Source organism: Euprymna scolopes, chromosome 9, assembly GCF_053919585.1.
Source record: "Euprymna scolopes isolate OS-2025 chromosome 9, ASM5391958v1, whole genome shotgun sequence".
Lineage (NCBI taxonomy): Eukaryota > Metazoa > Mollusca > Cephalopoda > Sepiida > Sepiolidae > Euprymna > Euprymna scolopes.
This window is the reverse complement of record NC_136490.1, coordinates 20,971,844-20,998,820: the sequence shown is the minus strand read 5'-3', so window position 1 is coordinate 20,998,820 and position 26,977 is coordinate 20,971,844. Positions and strand designations below refer to the sequence as shown.

At 34.6% G+C, this 26,977-nt stretch overlaps 1 protein-coding gene across 1 annotated transcript in view; it reads right to left on the bottom strand.

The window, feature by feature from the left end:
- The window catches only part of LOC145284462 (diphosphomevalonate decarboxylase-like), a 79,232-nt gene extending 54,511 nt beyond the window's left edge, over positions 1-24,721 (bottom strand). The window contains exon 1 of the mRNA XM_080133289.1: positions 24,521-24,721. Coding sequence (XP_079989415.1) covers positions 24,521-24,578 — 58 coding nt within the window. The 5' untranslated portion in view covers positions 24,579-24,721. The remainder of the gene's footprint in view (positions 1-24,520) is intronic.
- Positions 24,722-26,977: the final 2,256 nt, after the last annotated feature.

Sequence of the window (26,977 nt, the reverse complement as noted above, 5' to 3'; positions counted from 1 at the left end):
ATGTGCGGAGAGTAAGAAATAGCGCGAAAATAGCGAGTAAAAATTGCTCAAATAAAAGATAGAGATGACCTCTTTTTGTAAATTGTAGATATTATAATCTAGGGAGTATATAAAAAGTTGTAAGAATTAGTGACCCACCCCACCCCGCCCCCAGGAAAAGCCTTTGCCGGACATACAAAAAAACACACACATTTTCGCTTTTATATATATACTAGTGAGGGGTACCCGGCGTTGCCCGGGTGTTTTTCGGGGTATGTGAAAAAAACCTGAAAATGTGAAAAAAAAAAAACAAAGCCTTCACGACGCGCAGTTGGAAAATAGTAAAGTGTTAAAAATCGTTAAGTCGTTGGTATTGTTTTCCACTTCCGGGTTCAATCCCTCCTCCCGACCAAACGTTTTTTTTTATTACTTCGCTTATTCTTTAGTTTACCCCCCCCCATACGCAGGTTTATTTATGCCATTTTTTTTTTCGTTTTGGTTTTGTTTTTTTTACATCGTCTTTTTTATAATATTTAAGCAGGATTATTAATTACCCCCCCCATACACACACCTACAAATACCCGGACAACGTCGGGTACCCCCCCCCCCGCTAGTATATAAATAAAAGGCAAAATGTGTGTGTGTTTGTATGTCTCGCAAAAACGTCCGACGGATGCGTCAGAACGTGACAAAATTGGTACCGTTTCAAAGATTGAGGTCTCAGACAACAATATCGAAAAATTGACCTAAAAGATTAATTCTTTCACCGTCAACTGGACCGTTATCTGCAAGGAGGGGGTCAATTTTTACTGTCAACATTTTTACAAGTGAATGACGTCGCATGAAACAGACTATTTTGAATACGTGATGGGCACATCGATATGATCGCTTGCTTTTTTTTTTCGAGCCTGCCTACTCCTATTTTTTTTCTTTTTTATTATTGTACGTGCACTCGATGCTATTTTGAGTTTTAATTCATTGTGTTTTGTTTTTAAGGGCTTTGGTTGCTCAATCAACCCCCCTACCCACACCTCAACACAGGCTAGTCTAATATATAAAAGGCAAAATGTGCGCACGTGTGTGTGCGTTTGTATGTCTTGCAAAAACTTCCAACAAATGCGTCGGAACATGAAAATCAGTATTATTTTAAAGCTCTGTCTCACGGACGACAAATATAAAAACATTGGCCAAAAACATTAATTCCTTTACCCTCAGGGATCGGCTTTTGCTTCGACATTTTCACAAGTCATCATCTCTGTTGGACGGACTACCCTTATTTCAAACGTTTGTGACTTGCGGTTTCACGATGGACGCATCAGCTAAGACGTTAGTTTTTTTTTCACCATTTTTCCTCCTGTGCGTTACGGGTTTGACCCTGCCTGCTTACTACCACTTATTTTCTTTTTAAAACATCTCTCTCCGCTCGGGCTACCTAGTGTTGTTTTAATTCCCCACTCCCTGGGATTCCTCAATACACCACCTCTCCACATCCAGGCAACGTCAGGTATCCATGCTAGTCTTCTATAATATAAATCTCACCTGCTTGTTTAAATGTATATTTGTATGTCTTGCAAAACTTTCGACAGGCGACAGATTTTCACAAGATCGGTATCATTTTGAAGCTCGACCCTTCGGACGACAGATATTAAAAATTGTCCGAAAACATTAATTCCTTCAACTCAACTGGGCACTTTTCGCCGATATTTTCGAAAGTCATTATCTCTTTTCGATTGTCTAGCCTTAATTTAAACCTATGTCACTTCCAGTTTGGCGATGGGTGCAACAGCTAACGTGTCACTTTTTTTTTTTTTTCACTTTCTTTTCCTCCTTCGTGGCACGTGTTCGAGCCTGCCTGCCTACTATCACATTTTTGTTTTTTGCTCAACCAACACCCTTACACACACCATTTTCTTGTCTGCCTTTGCGTCATGGGTTCGAGCCTGCCTGCCTACTACAACCTTTTTGTTGCTCAACACACACCTCCGAACACCCAGACTAGTCTATTATATAAAGACAAAATGGGCGCACGCGTTTATGTATGTTCGCGAAAGCTTTCTTTGTCGGGTTAGGCTTAAAAGCAACGCCATTTCTGCAAATCATCTTTTTGATTGACATTGCTAAATTTGAATGCTTTACTCTTCCAGTCGCATCATGGCATAGTGGTAAGAAGTCAGGTTTTCTTTCACTTTCTTTTCCACCTTCGTGTCACGGGTTCAAGCCTGCTTGCCTACTACCACTTTTTTTTTTGCTCAAGACACACCTACAAACACCTCCGCTGGTCTATTATATAAATCTCACCTGTCTGTTTAAATGTATGTATGCATGCATGTCTCCCTAAAACTTTTGACAATGGACACGGATTTTCACAAGATCGGTATCGTTTTGAAGCGCTACTCTTTCAGATATCGAAAAAATTGGCTAAAAACATTAATTCCTTCACCTTCAATTAGGCACTTTTCTACAGGGAGGGGGGGTCGCTTTTTTTGCCGATATTTTCAAAAGTCATCCATGTTATATAGGGGTTTCATTAATAGAGAGTCTTAGAGAAAGTTTGTCGTATCTTGGAGAGAGAGTCTTTTATTAAGAGGGATGATGTGAGAGAGATTGTTCGTTTTATGACGATTCATATATATTAAATAATGTTCATACTTAGATGTGTAGATAGAAGGAAGCTCTTAGTGAGGAGACTGTCTACACAATGACTGAAGACTGTCTTCAGTGTAGATATGAGATGTAGAGTTCACATTGTCGATATGAGATGTCGAGACGTGTATGTAAGATGGGTATGTTAAGACATTTTATAACACAGATATATAGACTTATAATACAATTTTCACTTTACCTTCTGGTAGAATCACAACACAACGACGACGTTTACAAAAACACATGATGGGTTTATTTCTTCTCACGACCGGCCATGGTTTTCATCATCAAGAATTCAAAGCTTCACATTTTAAGTTTCAAAGTGACCGTCTCGCTTCTACACGTTTGAATTCCAAACTGCAGACTATCGTCTGTCGTTCTCAAACTCTCTCTCCGTCTCTCCCCCTGCTCCTGTCTGCTTAACTCTAAAGTTTTTCTATCTATATCTAGAACTTCCCATTTTCCATGATGTCATACACATGTTAAAACATGTGTCTTCTTTTCACGTGTTCTGGACATGCGTGTCCAAAACTTTTCCTTTTTTTACAAAAGGAATTTTAACCTATACTCAGTAACCTATATTTCCAATATGTTAAAAACTTGTTTATTAAATTATCTTGTAGCTGCATTCTTTCAATTGAATTTTCATAACAAAATTGACAGTGCACATTCTTTTCTTGAAACTATTTTATCTCTATTCTAAACAAATCGTTAGTTTCACATTCCATTCTCTAATTCTCACACGTAATCTATTTCTAAACCTAAATTACGAGGTTCGAATTTCGTCTATGCTATTTCATTTTCATTTTAACTAAATCTCTCTATTTTTATACTTACATGAAAAGGGGACAGCCCTTATGTAACATCCCCCTCTTTTCAATAGACTAATTTAAACCTTCACCACTTCCAGTTTGGTGATGGACTCAACGGCAAAGACGTCACTTTTTTGTCCACAAGTCTACCTGCAACCTTTTCTTTTTTTGCTCAATACACACCCGCAAACACCCAGGCAAGTCTATTATATAAAGAGCAAACGTTTGTGTGTATGTCCACTAAAAACTTGACACACAGACAGGTACCATCTGAAAGAGAGATGTCTCAGTCAAATAATATGTGAAAAATAGAAAAAAAAAAACGGTCAATTATTTCCTATAGAAATAGATGCTTGAAACAAGGGAGAGGTCGAAAACAGGGTTGCGGAGTCGGAGGTTTTAGTCGGAGTCAGATTTCTAAAAGTAGTCGGAGTCGGAGTCGGAATTTTTTATCCGACTCCTTAAGTACAATAATTTTTTTTTTCCACATAGTTTTTCTGTTTGGTTTTACCAGTCTTTCTTTTTGTTTTATTACATTTTCACCCCAAATAAGGCACAGTGCCACTTTGATGTACTGAGCTACTATCAAGGACCCAAGTTGCAGGGGTACTATGTAGAGAGTTTAGCAGCAAGCTGTCTGTTCACAATTACACTTGAACTTCTGCATGTCAGTACAGTTGAGGCAGCAGGAACCCGGAAGAGAATTCTAAAGTCTAGCAGTTCTGGAGAAGAAACTATTAAAGTAGGTTTTTTTACATCTAGGGAATTCTACTGTGTAAAGATGGGACTTCGCTGCTTGTTGGGTTTGGAGGGGGTACAAGGGCCTGGAGTTCGTCAGAGCATCCACCACTAAAATTGTACAACAGGCAGAGGAATGCAACATTTCATTGATGGGACAGGGGCTGAAACTTGGATGAAAGTTCAGAACCTATCAGGTTGACGACTCTCTTTTGAACCCTGTCCAGAAGCGAGAGATAGTTACAGATACACCAGCCCAAATGTGACAGCAGTACTCCATACATGGGCGAATGATGGCTTTGTAGAGGTACAGGATATTTTCAGGTATAAGTAACTTTCTAGCACAGTAGAGAGAGATCACCTTCTTGGCAGCAGCCTTGGCAATAATCTCAATATATCTATTCCGACTCATGTTCCCTTTAAACGTTAAGCCGAGGAGTTTGCATGAAGTACTTTCAAGTAATGTATCTTTAGCCATAGCTATTGACGGTTGGTAAGGTTTTATGTAATTATTAAAGGAAACAAGCTTTGTCTTGGCAGCATTGAACGTTACCATCCATTTTTCACCCCAGTCCACTACAGACTGAAGGTTTTCTTCTAGGGTTTCTGCCATTATCTTAGGCATGTGCTCATTAGTTTTCCTCCACGTGCCTGCTATAGAGTGTGGTGTCCGCGGCAAATATACTCATAGAAACAATTTTATCAGGTAAGTCATTTATGAATATCAGAAATAAAGGACCAAGGATCAATCCCTGAGGTACACCTGCATTTATATCATATTGTTTGGACGTATGCCCATCGAGGAAAACCTGGATTCTTCTCATTTAAGAAGGATTTAATTATGTTAAGTATTCGTCCAGTAATACCATAGAATTCTATTTTCATGAGAAGACTATCATGCCATACTCTGTCAAAAGCCTTAGCTATATCTAGGGCTACTGCCCTCCCTCCCTCTGTCTTATCCAGTGGTTGGTATATACGTCCAGAGATTACAGTTAGAGTACCTGCAGTAGAATTGGCGTGTCTAAATCCATATTGACTGTCAGACAGAAGTTTAGCAGCTGTAAGGTGGTGGACTAGAACTTGATTAATTAACGATTCAAATATTTTGGCGAAAGAAGAGAGAAGGCTAATTGGGCAAGAATTTAATGGGTCAGTTCTTTCGCCAGAGTTTTTGTAAACTGGTACCACAGAAGCAGGTTTCTAGCAGTCAGGAAAACAGGATTCATTAAGGCATTTGTTGTAGTTTAGAGAGAACTGGACCAACCGCAGCAGAGCATTTTCTTAATAGCACAGCTGGGAGGAGATCAGGTCCACATGTTTTTGAGGTGTCTAGGTTTTTTATGATATCATGTACTTGAGAAGGGGTTATTTTCAGATCATCTTGTGTGGTTTCTATCCACCGAGGAAAATCAGGGAAGAAATGGTTTGCTGGATCCAAGGTAGAGGCTTGAGGCAAACTGACGGGCAAGCATGTTAGATTTCTCAGTTGCTGTGCAAACAACCTCGTGATTGTTGGATAGTGGGGGGGGGGTATTGTTGATTGCCCATTATTTACTCCACTATTATAGATTTTCCAGAAATCACGAGTTCCTAATTTCTGTACTTCAATGCGTTTCTTGGTGGTTTCAGTATATTCACTCTTAACTGTCACTACTGCTTTCTTACAATTACTTCTAGCTTCTATAAACTTTTGTCTGTTTGTACAGGATTTATTCCGGATAAATCTACGGTATGCATGTTGCCTCTGAGCAATGACAGCTGTGCAAGTAGAAGTAAACCATTGGGGAGGGTGGGGTTTACTATAGAAATTCCATGTAGGAACATGTGCTTCAATTGTTGCTTTGAACTATTACATAGTCTCATTTACTGATTTGCAGGAAGAGGAAAGATATTTCCCTATGGGGCGTCTCTGATGTAATCTCTAATAGCATCCCGGTCAGCCTTATTGTAGTACTTTGTCATTTGGAGCAATGACTCTTCAACTTTGGGGTCGAGAGTTTAGAGTGATCAGCATTTCTGAGTGGGCAATGAGCATTTGCTACACAATCCTTAGGAACTGTTGTCAGAAATAGATCCAGAAGTGAGGCTTGCTGGTTCTGACGATCTGGGAGACAGATCGGGGAATGTTACTGTCTGTCTCAAGGAATGGGATATAGCAAAGTTATGGATGATGCAACCAGCTGTGTCAATGTAGTTAGTGAAGCCAAAAGAAGGTGGGCGGTAAACTCACCAAATACATGTATTTAGGCTCTAGTGTCAAGGAAGAGTGCTACAACTATGCTGTCAGAGACAGGATTGATTACACTTACAGTACAATCCTGGGTTGATGGAGAGCGATAAAGAAAATACAGGTAGCTAACGCCATGGTGTAAAGTTTGTTTAAAGCACATGAAGGCCTGGTTACCTGATTCTAGTTTACATTCCCTAGGCATGAGGAGGGTGTTACGAATATAGACTCCATGTCCGTACATGTGTCTGTCAGAGTCCTTACTACAAAGTGGAAGATAAGCAAACATGTTAAAGTGGTTAGATGGGATGGAGGAGTGCAAGTGAGTTTCACTTAGTTCTAAGATATCCAGGAAGTTTGCTAGGAGAAATGATTCGACATCATCTAAGTTAGCTCTAAGTCCAGTAAGATATTTGTAAATGCAAGCCTCAAGGGAGGAGGCGAATTCTTTGAGTGTCTGTCTGGTTTGAACGTTTTGTTTTTTTTTTGATTGAGCTGTCATTTCATTTTATTTCATAGTTTCAGATCTAGGGTGAAGTTGTAGGCAAAACGGATGTGCATAGCCACCACCATGCAACACAACTAGACCATCAGCCAGCTCCTCATCTACAAGAATGTGGCCTCAGGAATACCCACCAGAGATGAGTGCAGAGCCCCTTTTCATGCGTAACATTGCACTACAAACATCCCGATATTATACAACTGATGATAGAGCAGCCGCTCTAAGTACTACCAAAGTGTTAGGGCTCCTGTACTGTCAGTTGGAAACAGTCACCAGCAACTGTCAAACTCGTACCCTCAAACCTGTCAAACAGCAGTTCAATCATGTTAGCATATATGGTAAACAAGCAGTCCCAAGATGCCCAGCTATACTGGAAGGGAATGAAGCAAATGTGGGGGACGGCATTCATTGCCCTAATCAGGAAACAAGACTAAGCACTGGGCGTCTCTAATGAGCCTCTGCGACCACACCTTTGCGCCTGGCAAATAGACGAAGAAGGAGTATGGAAGCTGGGGGATAGGCAGAGCGATAAGCAGTTTAGGTTTGCAAAGCAGTGATTTGATCAAGTCACCAGCTCTAGGGAGGTTGTCGTCAAGGACTGCGGAGGCCTCCCTCTCCCGATTGATGCCAAGACGTATGAGGTCAGTGGCACAGGTTTACAAATCGGAGTTTTCCTTTTAGATGGATGCCCTGACCAGATCTACAGGTCCATCAATACCAAAAGGATTTTCCCCACGCCTGGTTTCAAGCCAGGTATTTCTATGTCCCCGAAGTGATAGCTTGGATTGATAGAGTTAGTATCTGCTTTGATATTACACTCCTTAGAATAGGATTAAAATTGGAAGATGTGGTTACGTTTTGAAAGGAGGTATCTATGAGTATGGGGTATAGATTTAAGGTTAATATCTACTAGGGTTAAAAAAAGATCAAATTTGGTTTGTGGATTAGTGACTAATTGGAAATTATAGTATATAGGTAAGGGTGCGTTTCGAAATGTGCTTAGTGTTAGTTTTCATGTAAAGATAATCACCAGTACTTTATCCCATCTAAAGATATAGTTGCTAGTTAATATAGATCACTTACAATCTGGGCACAAAATGTGGCTAATAAGTATATATTTTATGGATATTCTTTAGAGTATAGATATAGGTTCAGCTAATGCAGGTTTTAGCAATAAAAATCTATAGATGTTTAGTATTTATCAATTTTTAAAGGGTCAGCCTACTAAAGTTTAGGAAGCTAAACCCCCCTCCCAAGGTATGTGCAAAGTATGTGATTTTATATCAGCTTGGGGAGAAGATCAATTGGTTTTTTGTCCAGTTGAAACAGGAGAGATGATATACTTACAAAAATACAGCATTAATATACAATATAGATATACAGTGATTTGGGGAGGATTTAAAAGTATAAGGATTTTAAATGTTTATCATGCAAAACAGACAGGCAGGTGTCTTGGAGGCAAAGTATTATCCCTTCAAAGCAGACATTTAGAAATAACAGTTGTGCCAGTTATTTTAGTAACATACATCAGTAACAATATACATGTGGCCAGTATAGGCCTTATATTTAAACATTACACTTAGTCATACAATGATAAATTATGATTTCCAAAAAGAGGGAAGCAGTATAAGTAAATAAGAGCAGGAAAACAGGTTTGGTGAATAAGCAATAACTTAATTGCTTCCTAAGCAGTGGTTTGCACAATTCAGCAGTTTTTGCTTTTATTTTACGAGATATATTTTGTACTTTACTGTAATGCTTCTACTTCAAGATATTTCGGTCTATTGGATCACTGCAAATCTTCTCTGGACAGTTGTTTTCGTTTTGCTTGTGTTGTTACACAGGATCAATGAAAATTCTGTCTTTAGGTAGGATCACTGGATTACATTGAGAAACAATCGAATTGTAATCTGATAGTTATCCAGTTCCTGAATCTACTAGAATTTGGCAATTGGATTAGTCCGAGATCAATCTGGAATTAGAATCTTAAAAAAACGGGCAATAAATCAATAAAAAGCAACCCATAGAACTATAGCCCTTTATAGCTTTTCCTTCCTTTTTTTTTTTTTTTTTTTTTTTACATAGAAGTCACCACATCAAAGCCCAGAGGCCACTCGAGGATAAAGGTTAATGAGTGAACAGAAGTCAATGAGACAATATTGTAGTAATCGTTAGTAGTGGAAATTTGGTAAATTGTATTATTAAGGGGAAAGACTCATCAAGAATTTGTTTATTGGACTTGAATATGACCAAATTGTAGTCAGCTGGAAAGCAAGCAAATGGAAGAGAGTTCCACAAGCGTGCAGTTCTAAGAAAGAAGCTTTGTTCATGGAATCTACATTTAGGTTTAGGCACAGAGTGGGGGGAATTATTGATAGTGTTTTCAGCTAGACGAGTGTTTTTTGTGAAAGTTTAGCGAGAGGGGGCCATAGATTAGAGCCCAGACGGGCATCTGCCATGAAAATAGCGATGAAGCAGAGACAGGCTCACAGTGTCTTCTGTAGGAAAGAGGTTGCAGGGAAGAGAAAAGGGCATCCCCACTAGGCTATGAAGTCTATTTTGAATTCTGTCAAGGCAAGACAAGTCTTTTCTAGCAGCTCCTGCCCAGATGTGGCAACAGTACTCCATCTTTGGATGTACCTGGCTCTTATATGGGTAGAGAATTGCATCAGTAGTGAGATATCTACCATTTTTCCAGCAATCTTGGCAACAGATTTAATGTATGTGTTCCATCTCAAAGGTCCCGAGATACTAGAAAACTTTCTATTCTAATAGTTTCTTCCCTTGAACAGCTAGACTTTGTAATTCTCTTCATGCTACCTGTTTCCCTGATCGTACTGATATGCAGAAGTTAAAATATTACATAAACCAACATCTTGTTAATCTTTCCTAGATATGGTCCCAAATAGGAGCCTTTTTCGTCCAAGTCGTGATATGCCTTGTTAGGGGTTAACATTAAATAAATAAATAGAGCTGGTAGAGTGTATATGTGAGTATACTTATCATACAAGTGAATGTTAAACATCAAAAATAATATACACGAAAAGTAATTATAAAATGCTGAATAGGTGTGGGAGGTTCGTATATGGATCTGCAGAATAGATTTCCACATAGGGGTCAAGGAGTTGCAGTCAGAGATATCAAAGGAGTCGGAGTCGACATCCTAGGAGTCGGACTTTTACCATCCGATTTCACAACCCTGGTCGAAAATCATTCATTTTTAAACAACTTCAACAAGTATGCATGTAGGACAGGCACTCTTTCTTGAATTGGTTTAAATAAAAACAAAAGCGACGTTATTTCACCGACAATGTCGTGGGGCAGTGGTTAACGAGGTTGGGTCCTAAGCTTCTAGTTTTTACGTTCAAGCCCACATGGCTTACGTAATGTGATTTTTTTTCTTTTATCTAATCATTTTTATAAAAGTTATTTTGCTTATTTTTTTTTATAACTGATTTATTTTCATTTAGTTTTCGTAACATTCTTTTCTTAAAACAAGGTTGTTTGTGATTTTAAAAACAATAAAAGTTTAAACATTTGGGTTATGTAATGTGCTTTTTTTCTTTTTTTTAATAACAGTTATTTTGCTTAAAACAAATGTGCTTTTTTTCCTTTTTTTTAATAACAGTTATTTTGCTTAAAACAAATGTGCTTTTTTTCTTTTTTTTTTTAAGTTATTTTGCTTAAAACAAATGTGCTTTTTTTCTTTTTTTTAATAACAGTTATTTTGCTTAAAACAAATGTGCTTTTTTTCTTTTTTTTAATAACAGTTATTTTGCTTAAAACAGATGTGCTTTTTTTCTTTTTTTTTAATAACAGTTATTTTGCTTAAAACAAATGTGCTTTTTTTCTGCCTGATTACATTTTACTGTTTTTATCTGTTCTTTCATTTTCGAGTTAGCAATCGTGTCCACTCGCTGCTATTTTCATGTTTTAGGGGGTTGGTTATTTTTTTTGTTTATTTGTTTTGCACTCACACGGGTACTCATTCAATTGAAGTAGGGCTTGGTTGCTCAATAGCTTACTATAACCACCTCTCTACCCTCGCTAGTCTTCTATTATAGAAAAGGCAAAATGTGTTAGTGTGTGTGTGTGTGTGTGTGTGTGTTGGTATGCCTCCCAAAAACTTTCGACACATGCAACGAACACTGACAAAATTGGCATCATTAGAAAGATTGATCTCTCGGATAACAAAAATCTAAAAATTGGCCCAAATGATTAATTCTGTGTTGGTCAACTGGGCTGTTTTTTGCAAGGAGGGGTCAGTTTTTGCATCTACATTTTTGCCTAGTCATCATATGCCTAGCGATCCCAACGTACATTTAAAAGATGTTATTTCGAAAGCCCATCAGTCAAAGAAAGTCAAAGTCGTTGTGGGCGAGACGACTAATACATTAGCTTTTTTTCATTTTGTGTTACAGGTTTGAGCCTCACCTGCTTACTACGGCTAATTTTTTTTTTTTTTTTTGCACTCACACGGATACTCGCTATTTTGATTTAAAAATTAAAAAATAAAGGCTGGAAATTGATTGCTCAATATCCTTACTATACCACCTTACCACCTCTCAACATTTGGGCAACACCGGGTACCCATGCTCGTTAAAAATAAAATTTTATGGAGTATTTATAGAGCAACTATTTCACTCACCTTTTTTGGAGAAAAAAAAAAAAAAAAAAAAAAAAGATAATTCATACTGAATAAATATGTTGTAATGCTTATGAAATCCCATTAATCCCTAAAAATGTTTTAAATTATTCTCTTTATAAAAATGATACTTTGTTTTAATTCAGGTTTTATTACATGACGCAAATCAAATCCATGATGTCATGTTAAAGATATTTAGTAAAGGTAATCTTTTAAGCTTTATTTAAAAGAATAGTTACATAAGTTGGCAGAAACCAAACCTGACAATCTAAAGATTTTAATTTAGATTTATGGTATCTGCTTTATTTGTTGGAAATTTATTATTAATGCAATATTTTTCATTTCTAAAAGAAAAGATTTATATTTCAAAATGAAAATTTCAGCAAACATTTATTACATTCTCAAAAATTATGACAGACAGATAGAATCTCCAAAAATAACGGATTTCTGCTGCATCTTATCATTAATAAATATAAAAATGCTGCTGCTTTTATTGGTTTGTTTGTCATTATTGAAAAGTGTCACGATTGTAAAATAATTCAGAGTTGGGAAACGATTCTATTTGAGAAAAATCAAATGGAAATATTTCCACAAATAAAATTGGAGAATTAAGATACCAAGTCTGGAAATCGTCTGTTATTGATGAGAGTATATACAAAGTAGACACTTGTGTAGAAGGGGGTCAGGATAAATTTGACACTTTTTAGAAAGGAAAAAAAAGTTATTTTTTGCCAATAATTGATGTTTTTTCAAAATTCAAGTTAAAAGATCTTTTACAAAATACAGTTTAAAGAAGCTATCATACAGCCTTCACGGCATCCTTCGAAAGATACCTGATCACCAGTTTTGTCCTATCAGCTCATCCTTGATGTTGGGGCACGTACGGTTGGTCATTGTCTCAACTGCATCCCACACATAACAGTCTATAGGGTTACGATCATGTAAATTGGGGTCAAACATGTTGCTACTGGTGAAAGTGTGGAAATTCTCATACAACTACGTTTGGATTTTCCTTGTTGTGAGACACTGAACAGAATTCCGTTAACATGCATACAGCTTTCCTTGCAGCCACTTTCTCCACCTAGCACTTGACAACAATGGACAGAAACTTAATATAATCGCCTGAATTGAGCCAGAATCCCTCTTCAACGATGAGGTGCGGTATAACATTGCTGACACTGAAAATACACTCAAAGACCATTAAAGTTTTAGAAAGCTTGAGCTTTATGACACGCAGTACTGACTATACGCTTGCCACATGTTGGTTTGTATGTTGTGCAACTCATCTCAAAAAGAATAAGAGTATCTCCAGTTTGACTGGATGTTTGATCTTTGAGGGTTTTTTTTTTTTTGGACCTTGGCAACTCTTCTACGAAGGATAACAAAGATCATCATTTGGCACTCTTTTCATGATCGTTACTCAAATGTCCATATCGTTTGTCAAAGTCTACATCACCTTGTTTGGATTCTGCCACATCTTCAGATTATTTCAATTATTGTTCTCATCTTGAGTGTTATTCACACAATGTTCCAATGTAACCTCTGACCTTCTTCAAGTATATCCTGTCGAATTCCAAAATTTGCATGGCATTTCAAACATGACAACTTTGTGCAAATAACACTCAAGATGAGAACAGTAGTCCAAATAATACAAATTATCAATCCTCATCTCAAAAAACCAGAAACATGCCATACCTTAGTAATTGTATTTTTGAGATGAGGTGTTTTCATTGATTGAGATTGTCGGACTGACTTCCTCATCTTGGTTGTAATCGTCAACGTTTTGGCCGTTTTGCTCTCCGGCCTTCATCAGGTGTTTTGTATCGAACTGGGGAACCGTTTGTTAGGAGTCTCGAACCCAACCCTTTATTATTATTACGGGGGGTACCATGTTCGGACTCCAGCTAGGCTCTGGGACATAGTTGCTGATTCTCTGTTTTGAACGTTACTTTTCACTGCCTTCGTTCAGGATTGAACTCAGCACCTTTGGGTAACTGTAAACTTTGATACAACGTCTAAGACCACTCGGCCATATGTCACTATTCAGTATTAGTAACATTCAAAACAGAGAATCAGCAACTATGTCCCAGAGCCTAGCTGGAGTCCGAACACGGTACCCCGTAATAATAATAAAGGGTTGGGTTCGAGACTCCTAACAAACGGTTCCCCAGTTCGATACAAAACACCTGATGAAGACCAGAGGGCAAAACGGCCGAAACATTGTGACGATTACAACCAAGATGAGGAAGTCAGTCCGACAATCTCAATCAATGCCATACCTTGTTTGGAAACTTTGACAAATTGCATTGTGCAGAGACAGAATGCCTGCTGTCATCCTATTCCTGCTAATCACTGCTTCCCTATTTCACAGTAATTCTCCAGCTCACATGCTTCAAGGTTTTGATACTGCAGTCAAGATTTCCCAATTTTTTAATCCATCATGAATCATAATGCAAATCATTAATATTCCAGGGTTTTCCACTCACCTCACACTAGCCAATAACATACAGGAACAGATATCCGTTTTACATATTCGCAATTAAATATTTTAAATGTTTGAAACAATATGAAAAATTATCAAATTTATCCTGAATACCCTGTAAATTATACAGATGAACGATTTATTGTAAAGCAGAATCCAATGTCATACAAGGAATACAAATCGTGGTCAATATTACATAAGCTAGTCATGATTAGAGCTGTAACAACAGAATATTCTTTTCATTCTTTTGACTCAAGTATATATCCGACACAGTCAATCAACAGAAAACCACATCAATCTATATAAAAATATAAGATCTTAACAGATATATACTCAAGAGTCAAACGAATATGCTGTTGTCACTGCCCTAGTCATGATTACATTTTTTTTTGTTTAGCTTTATTTTTGACTAGCAGTGGGGAGATATGCCAAGCCTCATCCAGTCGTAAAATATGCTTAAATACATTTCAATTCGTGCATATTTTATGTAGTACTGATTTCAAAAGATTGAAAAAAATAAAATGTCTTGGGTTCATCAGCTAAAAATCAATACCAAAACATTTAGTATTCCAGCCACGTTCCATACCATTTAAGTTATCGACAGATAAGATTTAAAGTTAATCCACTTCAAGTTATGAATGAATTTGTGCATACACAAAAGTAATCTATATATATAAAAGGGAAAATGTGTGTGTGTATGTTCGCTTTTTGTGTATGTCCAAGAAAGGCTTTTTTCTGAGAAGCGGTCGGTCGGCTAACAACTTTCTTAAAAGTTTTTATATCACATGTAAATCATAATATCTACGAGTTAACGGAGATCACCTGTCTATCTAATTTGCTCAACTTTGAAAAGATAAATATTCAAGATTTTTCGCTCGTCACATGTGGATTAGGCTTTTTCATATAATAAAAGCAACACTAATTCTGACAGTATTTTTATCCGGTCGCGATCGCCGGAAATGTTCGAAAGCAATCAGCTTTGATCAATGTGGAAATTTTCCTTATATCAGACAATTGCTATTCAATTTGGACAATCCCTTGTTATGGGGAGCTGGTTTCGCCCGAATATCTTGGAAAATAAAAATAAAAAAGCGTTCCCGCAGTAAATAAAATACTGTCCCGCAGTCAAAGTTGACCTCATTAAGTCATTAAAACGTGCACCTGCCAATTCTAAATAGTTAAATAAATTCAAACATGTTTCCGTTAGTATTTCGCGGTGGCCCAATGGTTAACGTCGCACTTTTTTTTTTTTCACACTTTAATTTCCAACTCCGCCTCAAGGATTCAGGTTCGATCCTCATACTTACCTACCAAAACTTTTTTTTTTATTTTATCCCCCCTCCCCAGCACAAACACTCGGATGTTTGGATTTACCCAAAACCCCACACACCTTCAAACACCCGGGCAACGCCGGGTACCCCCCGCTAGTAGAAATATATAGACAAGTTGAAATGAGCATTTCGCATTTCAACTTGACATTTCTATATGCATTATTCATCCGTCCAAACAAAGATTTTACTCATTATAAACAATCCTTGGTGTATGATTACTATTTCCAGTTAATTTCAGTGTTATGTGACGAGTAGCTAAAGGGTTTATTGGTTAAATATTCACATGCACACACATTTTATTGATATAGATTTCAAGAAACGTTTGATTAATAGCAAATTGATAAAAATAGCTCGATGTGTATTTATCAAAGTTACGTACGGGCAAGGAACACAAAGGATATTGTGCTATAGTTTTATTATTTCCAGAAATAAGTATTCCAATAAAGCTTGTTTTTTTTAATATTTCATCCAAATTCATGCACAGGCAAAAGAAAACTATAAAAAAGTGTTCACAAAAAAAAAATAAATAAAATGAAAATTAATAATGATGCATTAAAATTTAATTTCCGATTGATCTGTATAGTTTTAAATTTCTGAAATTGTTTTTAAGCTTGTTTTTTTAAATTTCAATTTAAGATTTTGTCAATGTATTTAAGATATTGAGAATCCAATCTGGTGGCTGATGTTAGTGTTTCACTGCTAATCAATCAGTTAATCCTGGATTTAGTGGCCATCTTTAAACAAAATCAACCATCATCTTTGGCGTCTTTGAATCTGAGTGAATCAAAGTAAAGATAAATTCAAAGATAATAAATCTAACATTTTCCACACATTAAAACTATCTAGGTCCATAGAAAAATTCTTTAATGCATTTGGTAAACGTTATTTGTTGCATATTTTGTTTTCCCAGTTGCTGACTATACTGTCAAACATTGAATTTGTACCCGCCTGAAAGGAAAAGCACTTCAAATCTATTAAATGGATTTTATAACAATATTTAAATGAAATATAAGAATAAAACAAAACATTAAATTAATAAATCTGTGTTAGAACAAGTTTAATCATGATTGGAGGAGAGGAAATAAAAAATTTCCATCATGTTGTGATAAAAAGTGTTGCTTTATTTCTGCAATCGAATTTACCATTAGTTGAACTTGTTGCATTTTAATTATTGTAATCAAAAAATAAATAAATAAATTTAACACTTTTTCTTTTTAATTTTATTCCCTAGAAAAAGATCAGTTTAATTTGTATTTCACTTATGCAATTTAGAATGAAATAGATTTTGGTCTGACTACCAAACAACTTGTTTTTACTTACATCATGTTTTAGTAAAAGAAAAGAAAATAAAATGTAATTATTGCAATTGCCATCACACACATAAAAATGACAAAACAAACTTGTCCAAGGATGATAACACAAATTCATCAATTTCTAGTTAAACGGCAGCAAACATTTTTTGTTTTTTAAAGAAATCAATATTTTACCTTCTGGTTTGCTTGAAAGTTTTCAACAAAAATGATAAAATATCTGCTTTCACTCCATATCAAAATATCTGCTTTCACTCCATATCAAAATATTTGCTTTCACTCCATATCAAAATATTTGCTTTTACTCTATATTAATTTTCTCAACAAATTTCTTGTTTTGAACATCCTAGGAAGTCGATGGTGTTACTTTGGTAACATCCACCAAATTATGTTCCGTTAATCAATCTGAAACCCGCCAAGTTAATATGCGTCTTATTTTTCATATTTTAGTTATTAAATGCAAGAAATGCACATTAAATTCAAAATTCATTATCTCTCTGAAAATGTTTCTTTAAACATACATTTGAAAAGACTCAGTTTGCAAATATTTAAAAACTATCTTACTTTTGTCCTAAATTTTTGGAATAGTGTGAAAAAAATTCAATTTTTTTTTTCAAAAAAATGTTCAGAAAATGAAATGAAACCAGCAAAGTGTGGAACGTAATTGAACAGGATGAACAAATTAATTCACACTTTCGACTTCTTATAATGGATCGGAAAAGTTAATATGCAGTAAAGCCTAATGTTTTTCATGTCTTGATTTCTTTAGACAAGGAAATGATTAAAAAAAAAAATCTTCTTATTGCTGTCTTAAGAAACTATGAACTCAAGTTATCACTCTTTGACTGGTTTGTAAGATGGCAACTTTATTCCAGCATTTTGCGTCTATGATGAAATGACATTTTAAAAAACATGATGCATAAAAGACACCCGTGAAATATAGTAAATCAAAATTCACCTAATACGAAAAAATATTATACACCAAAAATTATGGACAATGATTGAGTAGTTTTATTTATGAAATCCAACTATTCATTGCAGTCCAGAGAAATCTGCAATCATCAGATGTTTTAGTGAATGACTCAAAACTCATTGGTTGACATCAATAGTGTAAAAATTGCTAAATTTTATTTATTATTATTTTTATTAGAGATGGTCGCTAATTCCAGGCTTGAGCATTTTTCAGTGTATGGTAATATTTTTGGTCCAAATCCAACATTTAACCTAGTCTATCTATAAAAGTGAAATTGTCTGTGTGTGCGTACATTTTCCTACCAAATTACTCTATCAATTTTCAGTTTGAAATTTATACATAAAGTGTATTCAGACATAGGGCAAGCTTTTTAATCGATTTTTGGCCAAAAATTTGGCTACTAAGGGGTCAAAGTTCAAAAGATTTGACCTTTGCAGTCTCTAGCAAACTATTAAGCCAATTTTGGGTCTAAACATTTTTAATTTTACATGAAGGGTATTCAGACATGCAGCAAGCTTTTTAATAATTTTTTGACTGAAAGTTTTGCTGCCAAGAGGTCAAGGTTGAAATAGTTGACCTTCGCAAACTCTACCAAACTCCTATGCCAATTTTGGGTCTAAACATTTGAAATTTTAGATGTAGGTTACGTGAACATAGGTCAAACATTTTAATTTGATTTGAGCCCAAAATAATGTTAAGGGGTCAAAGTTTAAAACTTTTTACCTCTGCAGTGTCTACTGACTTTTCTCTATCGTACTTAAGGAAGTCTATTATAAAGAAAGGCATTACCGCACATATGCACAAAGTTATGAACAGTACATAGGGCCCAAGCAAAGCTGGGCTAAACTGCTAGTTAAAAACAATCTATGTATATATCTTTAAAAGTGAAAGTGTCTGTCTGTGTACATTTCCCTATGCAATAACTCTGTCAATTTTCAGTCTACAGACTCCAAATTTGATATACAGGGTACTGAGATTTGGGAAAATCTTTATAATCTTTTTTCGGCCAGAAATTTGGCTGTTAAAAGGTCAAAATTCAATGATTTGACCTTTGAGAACTCTACCAAATTCCTCTGCCAATTTTGGGTATAAAGAATTGAAATTTTAGATATAGGTTCCTTGGACATGGATCTAACTTAATAACTTGATTCGAGCCTAAAACAAATGTTATGGGGTCATAGTTAAAAAAATTTTGACCCCTGTGATCTCAGACAATTTCTGGTCTAAACATTTGAAATTTTACATAAAGGATATTCAGAGATAGGGCAAGCTTTTTAATCAGTTTGGGTCAAAAATTTGAGCTATCAATATATAAATGTATGTATGTATGTTTGCATGTCTGCCTAAAACTTTCAACAGGCGACGGATTTTCACAAGATCAGTATCGTTTTGAAGCTCGACCCTTTAGATGACGAATACCGAAAAATTGGCTAAAAACATTAATTTCTTCACCCTCAACTGGGCACTTTTCAACAGGGAGAGGTCACTTTTTTCGCCGATATTTTCGAAAGTCATCCCCTCTTTTTGGTTATCTAGCCTTAGTTTAAACCTATGTCACCGGTGGTCATAACAGCAAAGATGTCACGTTTTTTTCCTGTTCTTTTCCTCCTTCGCGGTACGGGTTCAAGCCTGCCTTCCTATTACCACTTTTTTTTTTTTTTTGCTCAACACACACCTCCAAACACCCAGGCAACGCTGGGCTCAAATGCTAATATATCTATAAAAGTCAAATTGTCTGTGTGTGTACATTTCCCTACTAAATTACTCTGTCAATTTTTAGTCTACAGACTCGTGATTTGACATTAGGGGTATTGAGATTTGGGAAAATCTTTTTAATCGTTTTTGGCCAGAGATTTGGCTGGCAAGGGGTCAAAGTTCAATGATTTGATCTTTGAAAACTCTACCAAACTCTGCCAATTTGGGGTCTAAATACTTTAAAATTTTAGATGTAGGTTCATTGGACATAGATCAAACTTTGTAACTTGATTTGAGCCCAAAACAAATGTTAAGGGGTCAAAATTGGGGTCAAAGTTTAAAAAATTTGATATCTCAGCCAATTTTTGGTCTAAACATTGTAAATTTTACATAAAGTGTATTCAGACATAGGGCAATCTTTTAAATTGGGTTTTGGCTGAAAATTTGGCTACTAACGGGTTAAAGTTCAAAAGATTTGGCCTTTGCGGTCTCTAACAAACTATTCAGCCAATTTTGAGTCTAAATACTTGAATTTTAAATGTAGGTTACCTGGACACGAGTCAAACTTTTTAATATATATATATATATATATATATATATATATATATATATATATATATATATATATATATATATGCACATAAAGTTATGAACAGTAGATAGGGATCGAGCAAAGCTGGGCTGAACTACTAGTTTTAATATAAATGTAAAATAAAACTTCTGCAGTATTCAGGCAAGCGCCATGTTTTTTTTCATGTGTTTCACTGCACTGTCACCAGGTGGTGCTTTTCGGTTTCATTTAAATTATTAATTTGCTGTTGACCCTTCAATGTTGCTTTAATTAAAAAAAAAATGTTTCATTAAAATTATTTGTTTGAGAAAAAGAAAAAAACTTTATAAAAATCAAATGTTGCTTTAATTACAAAATTATTTTATCAAAATTTTATTTTCTTGAGCAAATTTTTCAATAATTGTCTTTACAATTATATTTTGATACATTTTTATACAATAGATATTTTGGTTTTCAAATATTTTTCTGTTCAGAAAAAAAAATCTTGTTTGTTATTTATTTGACCAAGAAGAAATTGGAGTTATCGCTTCCTAACAATGGAGCTCGCTCGAATATGCAGAAGTGCTTAAAACATCATTTAATTATATTATATTTAAAACTAGCATGGGTGCCCGGCGTTGCCCGGGTGTTTGGAGGTGTATGTTGAGGAAAAAAAAAAAAAGTGGTAGTAGGAAAGCAGGCTTGAACCCGTACTGCAAAGGAGGAAAAGAATGGGAGAAAAATCTGACGTCTTTGCTGTTACGATCACCGCCAAACCGGAAGTGACATAGGTTCTAATTAAGGCTAGACAATCGAAAGGAGAGGATGACTTTCGAAAATATCGGCGAAAAATGTGACCCCCCCCACCTGTAGAAAAGTGCCCAGTTAAAAGTGAAGATATTAATGTTTTTAATCAATTTTTTTATATTTGTCGTCTGAAAGGTCAAGCTTAAAAACGATACTGATCTTGTGAAAATCCGTCGCCTCTGTTGAAAGTTTTAGGCAGACATGCAAACATACACGCGTATCTTTATATATTGGTAGCTCAAATTTTCGACCCAAACCTTTATGTAAAATTTCAAATGTTTAGACCAGAAATTGAGTAATTTGGTAGAGACCGCAGCGCAGATTTTAAGCTTGACCTTTCAGACGACAAATATAAAAAAATTGGTTAAAAACATTAATATCTTCACTTTTAACTGGGCACTTTTCTACAGGTGGGGGGGGGGGTCACATTTTTCGCCGATATTTTCGAAAGTCATCCTCTCCTTTCGATTGTCTAGCCTTAATTAAAACCTATGCGCGCGGCGGTCAAAATTTTTTTTAACTATGACCTCTATTATGACCCCTTATAACATTTGTTTTGGGCTCAAATAAAGTTATTAAGTTAGATCCATGTCCAAGGAACCTATATCTAAAATTTCAAGTGTTTAGACCCAAAATTGGCAGAGGAGTTTAGTAGAGTTCTCAAAGGTCAAATCGTTGTACCAGTGTAGTGTACCAGAGTGCTCACCCCCTAAAAATGCGTGTTTTTTTTTACCTTTTTTTTTTATTTAAGTTTTTTTTTTTTTTTTTTTTTTTTTTTTCAACGATTATCATAGATTACAAACTTAAGCATATTAGGAGAAATAATTTAGAAAAAAAAAATTAATGAGTTAAGGGGGTTCTAATTACGTGACACATTGGTAAAGAAATGGAAAGTCAGTGAAGTAAAAACGAAAAAGTTATAACAACATAGTGAACCCCCTTCTTAAGTCTTTTTTTCCCCAAAAAAAATCTTTTCTGCTATTATGATACTAGGGTATGTAATTTATGATAATTGTCGAAATTAAATAAAAGGTGTAAAACACATGTTTGGGGGGGGGGACACTCTCGCACAGATCCGCCGCCCATGAAAATTTTAAAATAAAAACCAATTAAAAAGTAAACAGTATGAATTAAAATAAAGAGAATTTATGGGAATAATTCATTTATATTTAAACATTTTAGACGTAAGTGATTTTATCGTTTTGTGTACGTTTTTAGAGTCTAAAATTCTTTTCAAGACGTCATTCTTTTTTAGACTTGACGTGTTTTTAAATCAGATAGTTAATTTGCAAAATAAAATATTTATAAAGATTATTTATTTATTTATTTTTTTTTTTTTTTTTACGGTTTAAATTTCGAATTTCTTCCCGAATTTTAGATTTCTTCTCTCTCTTAATGAGATTTTTTTTAATTAAAAATCGACAGTAAATTAAATCTTTACGAATATTTTTATTAATTTATATCTCTTTAATTTAAATATAATACTTAGGATGCCGAAAACGTACAAAGGTCAAGCAGGAACGACGTAAACTTAATGAAAATAAGTTATATTACTGCTTCTACAGAATTTGAACCGAACTAAATTTAATTAAAAAAAAAATAGTTTGGTTCAAATACTGTAAAAGTACCAATATATTTTATAAAGTCATTTATTTTTGTTTTATTTTTTAAGAAAATATTTAAACTTCAAGTTCTGTATTATATATCCACGTGAAATTATATTATGGTATTTTTTTTAGATTAGGTCCACCCCACCTCCACAATTTTCTTTCAAATGACGACTTTTATAGGTTTTCAACTATGCTGAATATGGAAATCGCATTGAAAATTTGCAGAAATAAGTAGTTATCAAGATATAAAAAGTTGTGTTATGTATTGTACATGAAACAAAAATCTTATGGACCAAATAAAATTAACCTTTCTTTAAAATGTTTTTCAAAAAATATATAGGTGAGTGAAGTGGCGCTTGCCGCTTGCGTGCTATTTGTTTCAGTTTTTCAAGTTTATAAAAACACCTTCCACTCCATGTTAAGAATAGCTTTCAAAATAACGTTATTATTCCAGCACGGTAACATAAGTGCAATAGAACCCCGGGATACAGCATTAAAAATTAGGGTGCTAATGCACTTACTGATCCGCGCGATTTTTTAAATCGTGTTTCCAAGTTTAATTAAAGTTTTGTTTTTTTATTCAATTGTAAGGTTAAAGTACAGAATAGGTACAAAACACCCTCCCCATGTTAAGAATGGCTTTTTAAATAACGGTATTTCAGCACAGATCAGTAAGTGCAGGAGTACCAAAAATTAGTAATAAAATACAATACAGTATATAATGCAGTGAATGCACATGTATATAATCAAATAACATTATAAATAACACCGTAAGGCGGGGCAAATATTGTACCCAGGGGCCGGAAAAACATCGTTATTCCACATCATAACCTGAAAAAACCTAGGGCCACCGTATCCCGGCGGAGTTCTGTACTGTATGCATTTAAATACATACAGTAGATGGTATTTAATAGCAAAGAAAGGCGAAATAAACATTAAAAAACTGAAAATCGTGATCAATTTCGTTTTTTTTTTTTTTATTACTTACTATAAGAAGACAAAGGCAGGGATATTAGTCTTTTGCTTTAAATAGGATTGCAAAATGATGACTGTACTATTTGGTCATTAAATTAGTAATCCAACTAAATTTATAAACTTATAACTAAATCTGTTTCTGATCGCTACTTATAAAAATATTAGGTGTAAAAAACTTCTACAAATTAACTTTATACATGAAGAGGTTTGCTAAAAATTTTAAAGCCTTTTAAATGACTTTCTTTTCTGAATTCGACAGTTTAAAGGTTTCCAAATTCTTTTTAAATTCATTCTTTTGTTCAACTATTTAAAAAAAAAATATATATATATATATATGGTGCTGATGATGCAGTATATGGACCGTGCAAAAATGACGTTATTTAGAAATCCATTCTTAACATGTGGAGAGAAGGGCGTTTTATAATTATGGTGCTAGTGCACTTACTGATCCTCGCTATATTTTAAAACATATTTACAAGTTTAACTAAAGTTTTATATGTTTTTTTTATTATTCAATTGTAAGGTTAAAGTATAGAATAGTTACAAAAAACCCTCCCCTCCCCATGTTAAGAACGGCTTTTTTTAAATAACGTTATTATTTCAGCACGGATCAATAAGTGCACTAATACCATAATTATTCTGTATTTCACCTAATAATTCAATAAACAAAAGATGCCGTAACAATTAAATTTAACTTAAGAATCCTATTTAAAAAAAAAAAAAAAAAAAAAAAAAACTAGCATGGTCTGTATTCTACATAAATACTGAAATGATTAAAATAGCTGACTTGTTTCATAGCAAAAAATAAAAAATAAAAACGGAAATGCATTCCGGTAGATTTAATCTCGTAATTTTTTAATAGGGTTTATTTTATCTTACACTGTCGCATTTTTTTAATTTCAATAATAGGAAATAAAAAAGATAAGAGCGAAAAACTGGCACATGCGAGAAGTGGTCACAATTTTATTAGTGGAGAGAGAGATTAACACGATGATAGTATATGATAGTAAGTATATTTATATAGATACATGTATATTGACTTATATTAACTCAACTATTTATACAATCAGAGATAAAGTTTCGGGAAATTAGACTATAAAAGATGAAACAGTTTTTAATGCGAAGAAGGAGGTACACTTTCAGTTTTAGCAACGAAAAGACACACACATTGAAAAGGGATTCAACATAAGAAATGATTTCATTTAAAAAAAAAAAAAATGACAAAAAGAAATGCTTACAGTATTTTACTAGGGCAATATTCACCGGTGCAGCACATGTCACTATATGCATCTTCATTTTGGGGGTCAAAAAAGGAAGAAATTAAAAAGAAATTTGGGGGCAAATTGGCGGTAGATGTGTTCTAAAAAAAATATTTTCTCACAATTTTCGCCGGTTTTCGCAACAATGTGCGCTCTAAACGTTTAACCAATCAGATTCGTATTTAAAATAAGATTTCACCCGAGACCTCATTTTCATCTTGGTCAAGTATCTCAAACGAATCTCTACAATAAGAACACACAGAGAAAATTATTTATTTCATTTACAACCTGCATACATTCATCGTTTTATTTTTACTTTTTAAATTGCATAAATACATTCATTTTTTTTAGTTTTTAACTTTATAAATAAATCAGTATTTCTTATTGTTAATTTATGTGTTAAGAAAGCAACTATAATCTATGGTTAAACTTTAATGAGCTAAATTACCTCCACACCCATCTATGGAATAGAAACAATAAAGAAATGTTAGATACATTGCCAAATCACCAATAAATACTCAATTACATCACATTAGAAAAAACTATATCAATAAATAACAACAGTAATACCATTCAACTTACAACAACATATCCAACACTATCATCATAAAACATCCTAAAGCTTAAACTAGTTAGTTGACATAAACAAAAGAAGCAGTCTTGCCAATATACAATATAAATTGAATATAGTACATTTTACACTAGAATTTATATTATATAAATAAGTCAGTATTTCATATATATATATATATATATATATATATATATATATATATATACTAGCAAAAGTACCCGTCGTTGACTGGGTTCAAAAACAGCCTACAGAAAATGGACTCTGATTTATGAAAGTATGATAGGTTATGTTGCGGACCAGGATATAAATACCCTAACTCGCTACAAGCAAAAATAATGAAACGAATTGAATGAAGGAAACAAAGAACTCAAATGCTGGAATGAAACAAACATGTCGTTTATTTTCTGTTGAGAAATGAAAGTCTTGAGTGTACACATGTTCATTCGGCCGTTGACGGCTACACACGTGGAAGGAAAGGGGAATGCAATAGAGAAACGCGAAGTGGCAAGCCGGCCTGTAGAAAGAGACTCTGATTTATGAAAGTATGATAGGTTATGTTGCGGACCAGGATATAAATACCCTAACTCGCTACAAGAAAAAATAATGAAACGAATTGAATTGCACTCACGGGGGACCATGCATGCTTCACTTGTTTTACTTGGGTGTCACCACTTATCAAGGCCCGAAGCCCACTCAAGGATAAGTGTTAATAAGTGTAAGGTGGTAGTAAAGTAATTGTAAATTGCGTAGAATTTGATTATTTATGTGAATGGCCGAACAAGAACTTGTTTACATTGGATTTGAAGGCTATCATGTTGTATTCAACCGGGAAGTAAGACAACGGAACAGTGTTCCGCAGCCGGGCAGTTCTGGGAAAGAATCTTTGTTCATGGAATCTGTTTAAATTTAGGCACAAACAAAGAGTAGGGGAAGTCATAGTCGAGTGTTTTTGTGAAAGTTTGACTAAGGGGAACCATCGATTGGAGTTCAGTCGAGTACCTGCAATGAAAATAACGATACCAGCACCTGGTATTCCTAAATAGTCACCCATCTGATACTGACTCAACATTGCTTAACTATGATGATCAAACGAGAATCGATGTGTCAACGTGATTATGCCCAATAAGATTCTGAATGCCATCTGGATAACCTGCCGAAAGCGATATCTGACAATAATGGTAAAAAGTAAATGAGTCATATTAAAAACTTAACCCTTATCCTCGAGAGGCCTCCAGGCCTTCATAAACGGTGACTACCCCCCACACACACCCACACACACCCACACACATACAAGTAAAAAGAAAGAGAATCTGAGAATAATTTTCAATTTGATTAATTTATTAAAAACCCACGGTGCAACTTAACTATAATAGCAAAATTCAGAAAGCAAAAAAATCGATTTAAAAAACAACAATGGTGTCTGCTAACTTTTTGTGTCAATTTTAACTAAAAACAATGATATCTACTTAATTGGCATGTCAGAAATATTTAAATATTACTGCATTTAAAAATACAACTTTTCAATCTTTATTGTAAAAAACCCTCGCCATATTTCTTTGGGAACATGTGACATCATAACAAGGGAAATAACTCAGTTATGCTAAAAACTAGGCAAGTGGTTCATATTTATGATTTGTTAACGCACAATTTATTAAAAAATTGGCAAGAGTTACACGCTAATGATCTCCCCTTTAAACTCTCCAGTGTTTTTAAGCCAAACATTGTATTTTTGCTAGTTTTCGTCAAAAATGTTCTCTTTAATAATTTTTTTTTTATCCTATCGTTTTTCATAATTTTTGGATATGTTCATTATTGTAACATGACAATTAAGTAGAGACCATTAGTTTGCCGTGAAATTCAAA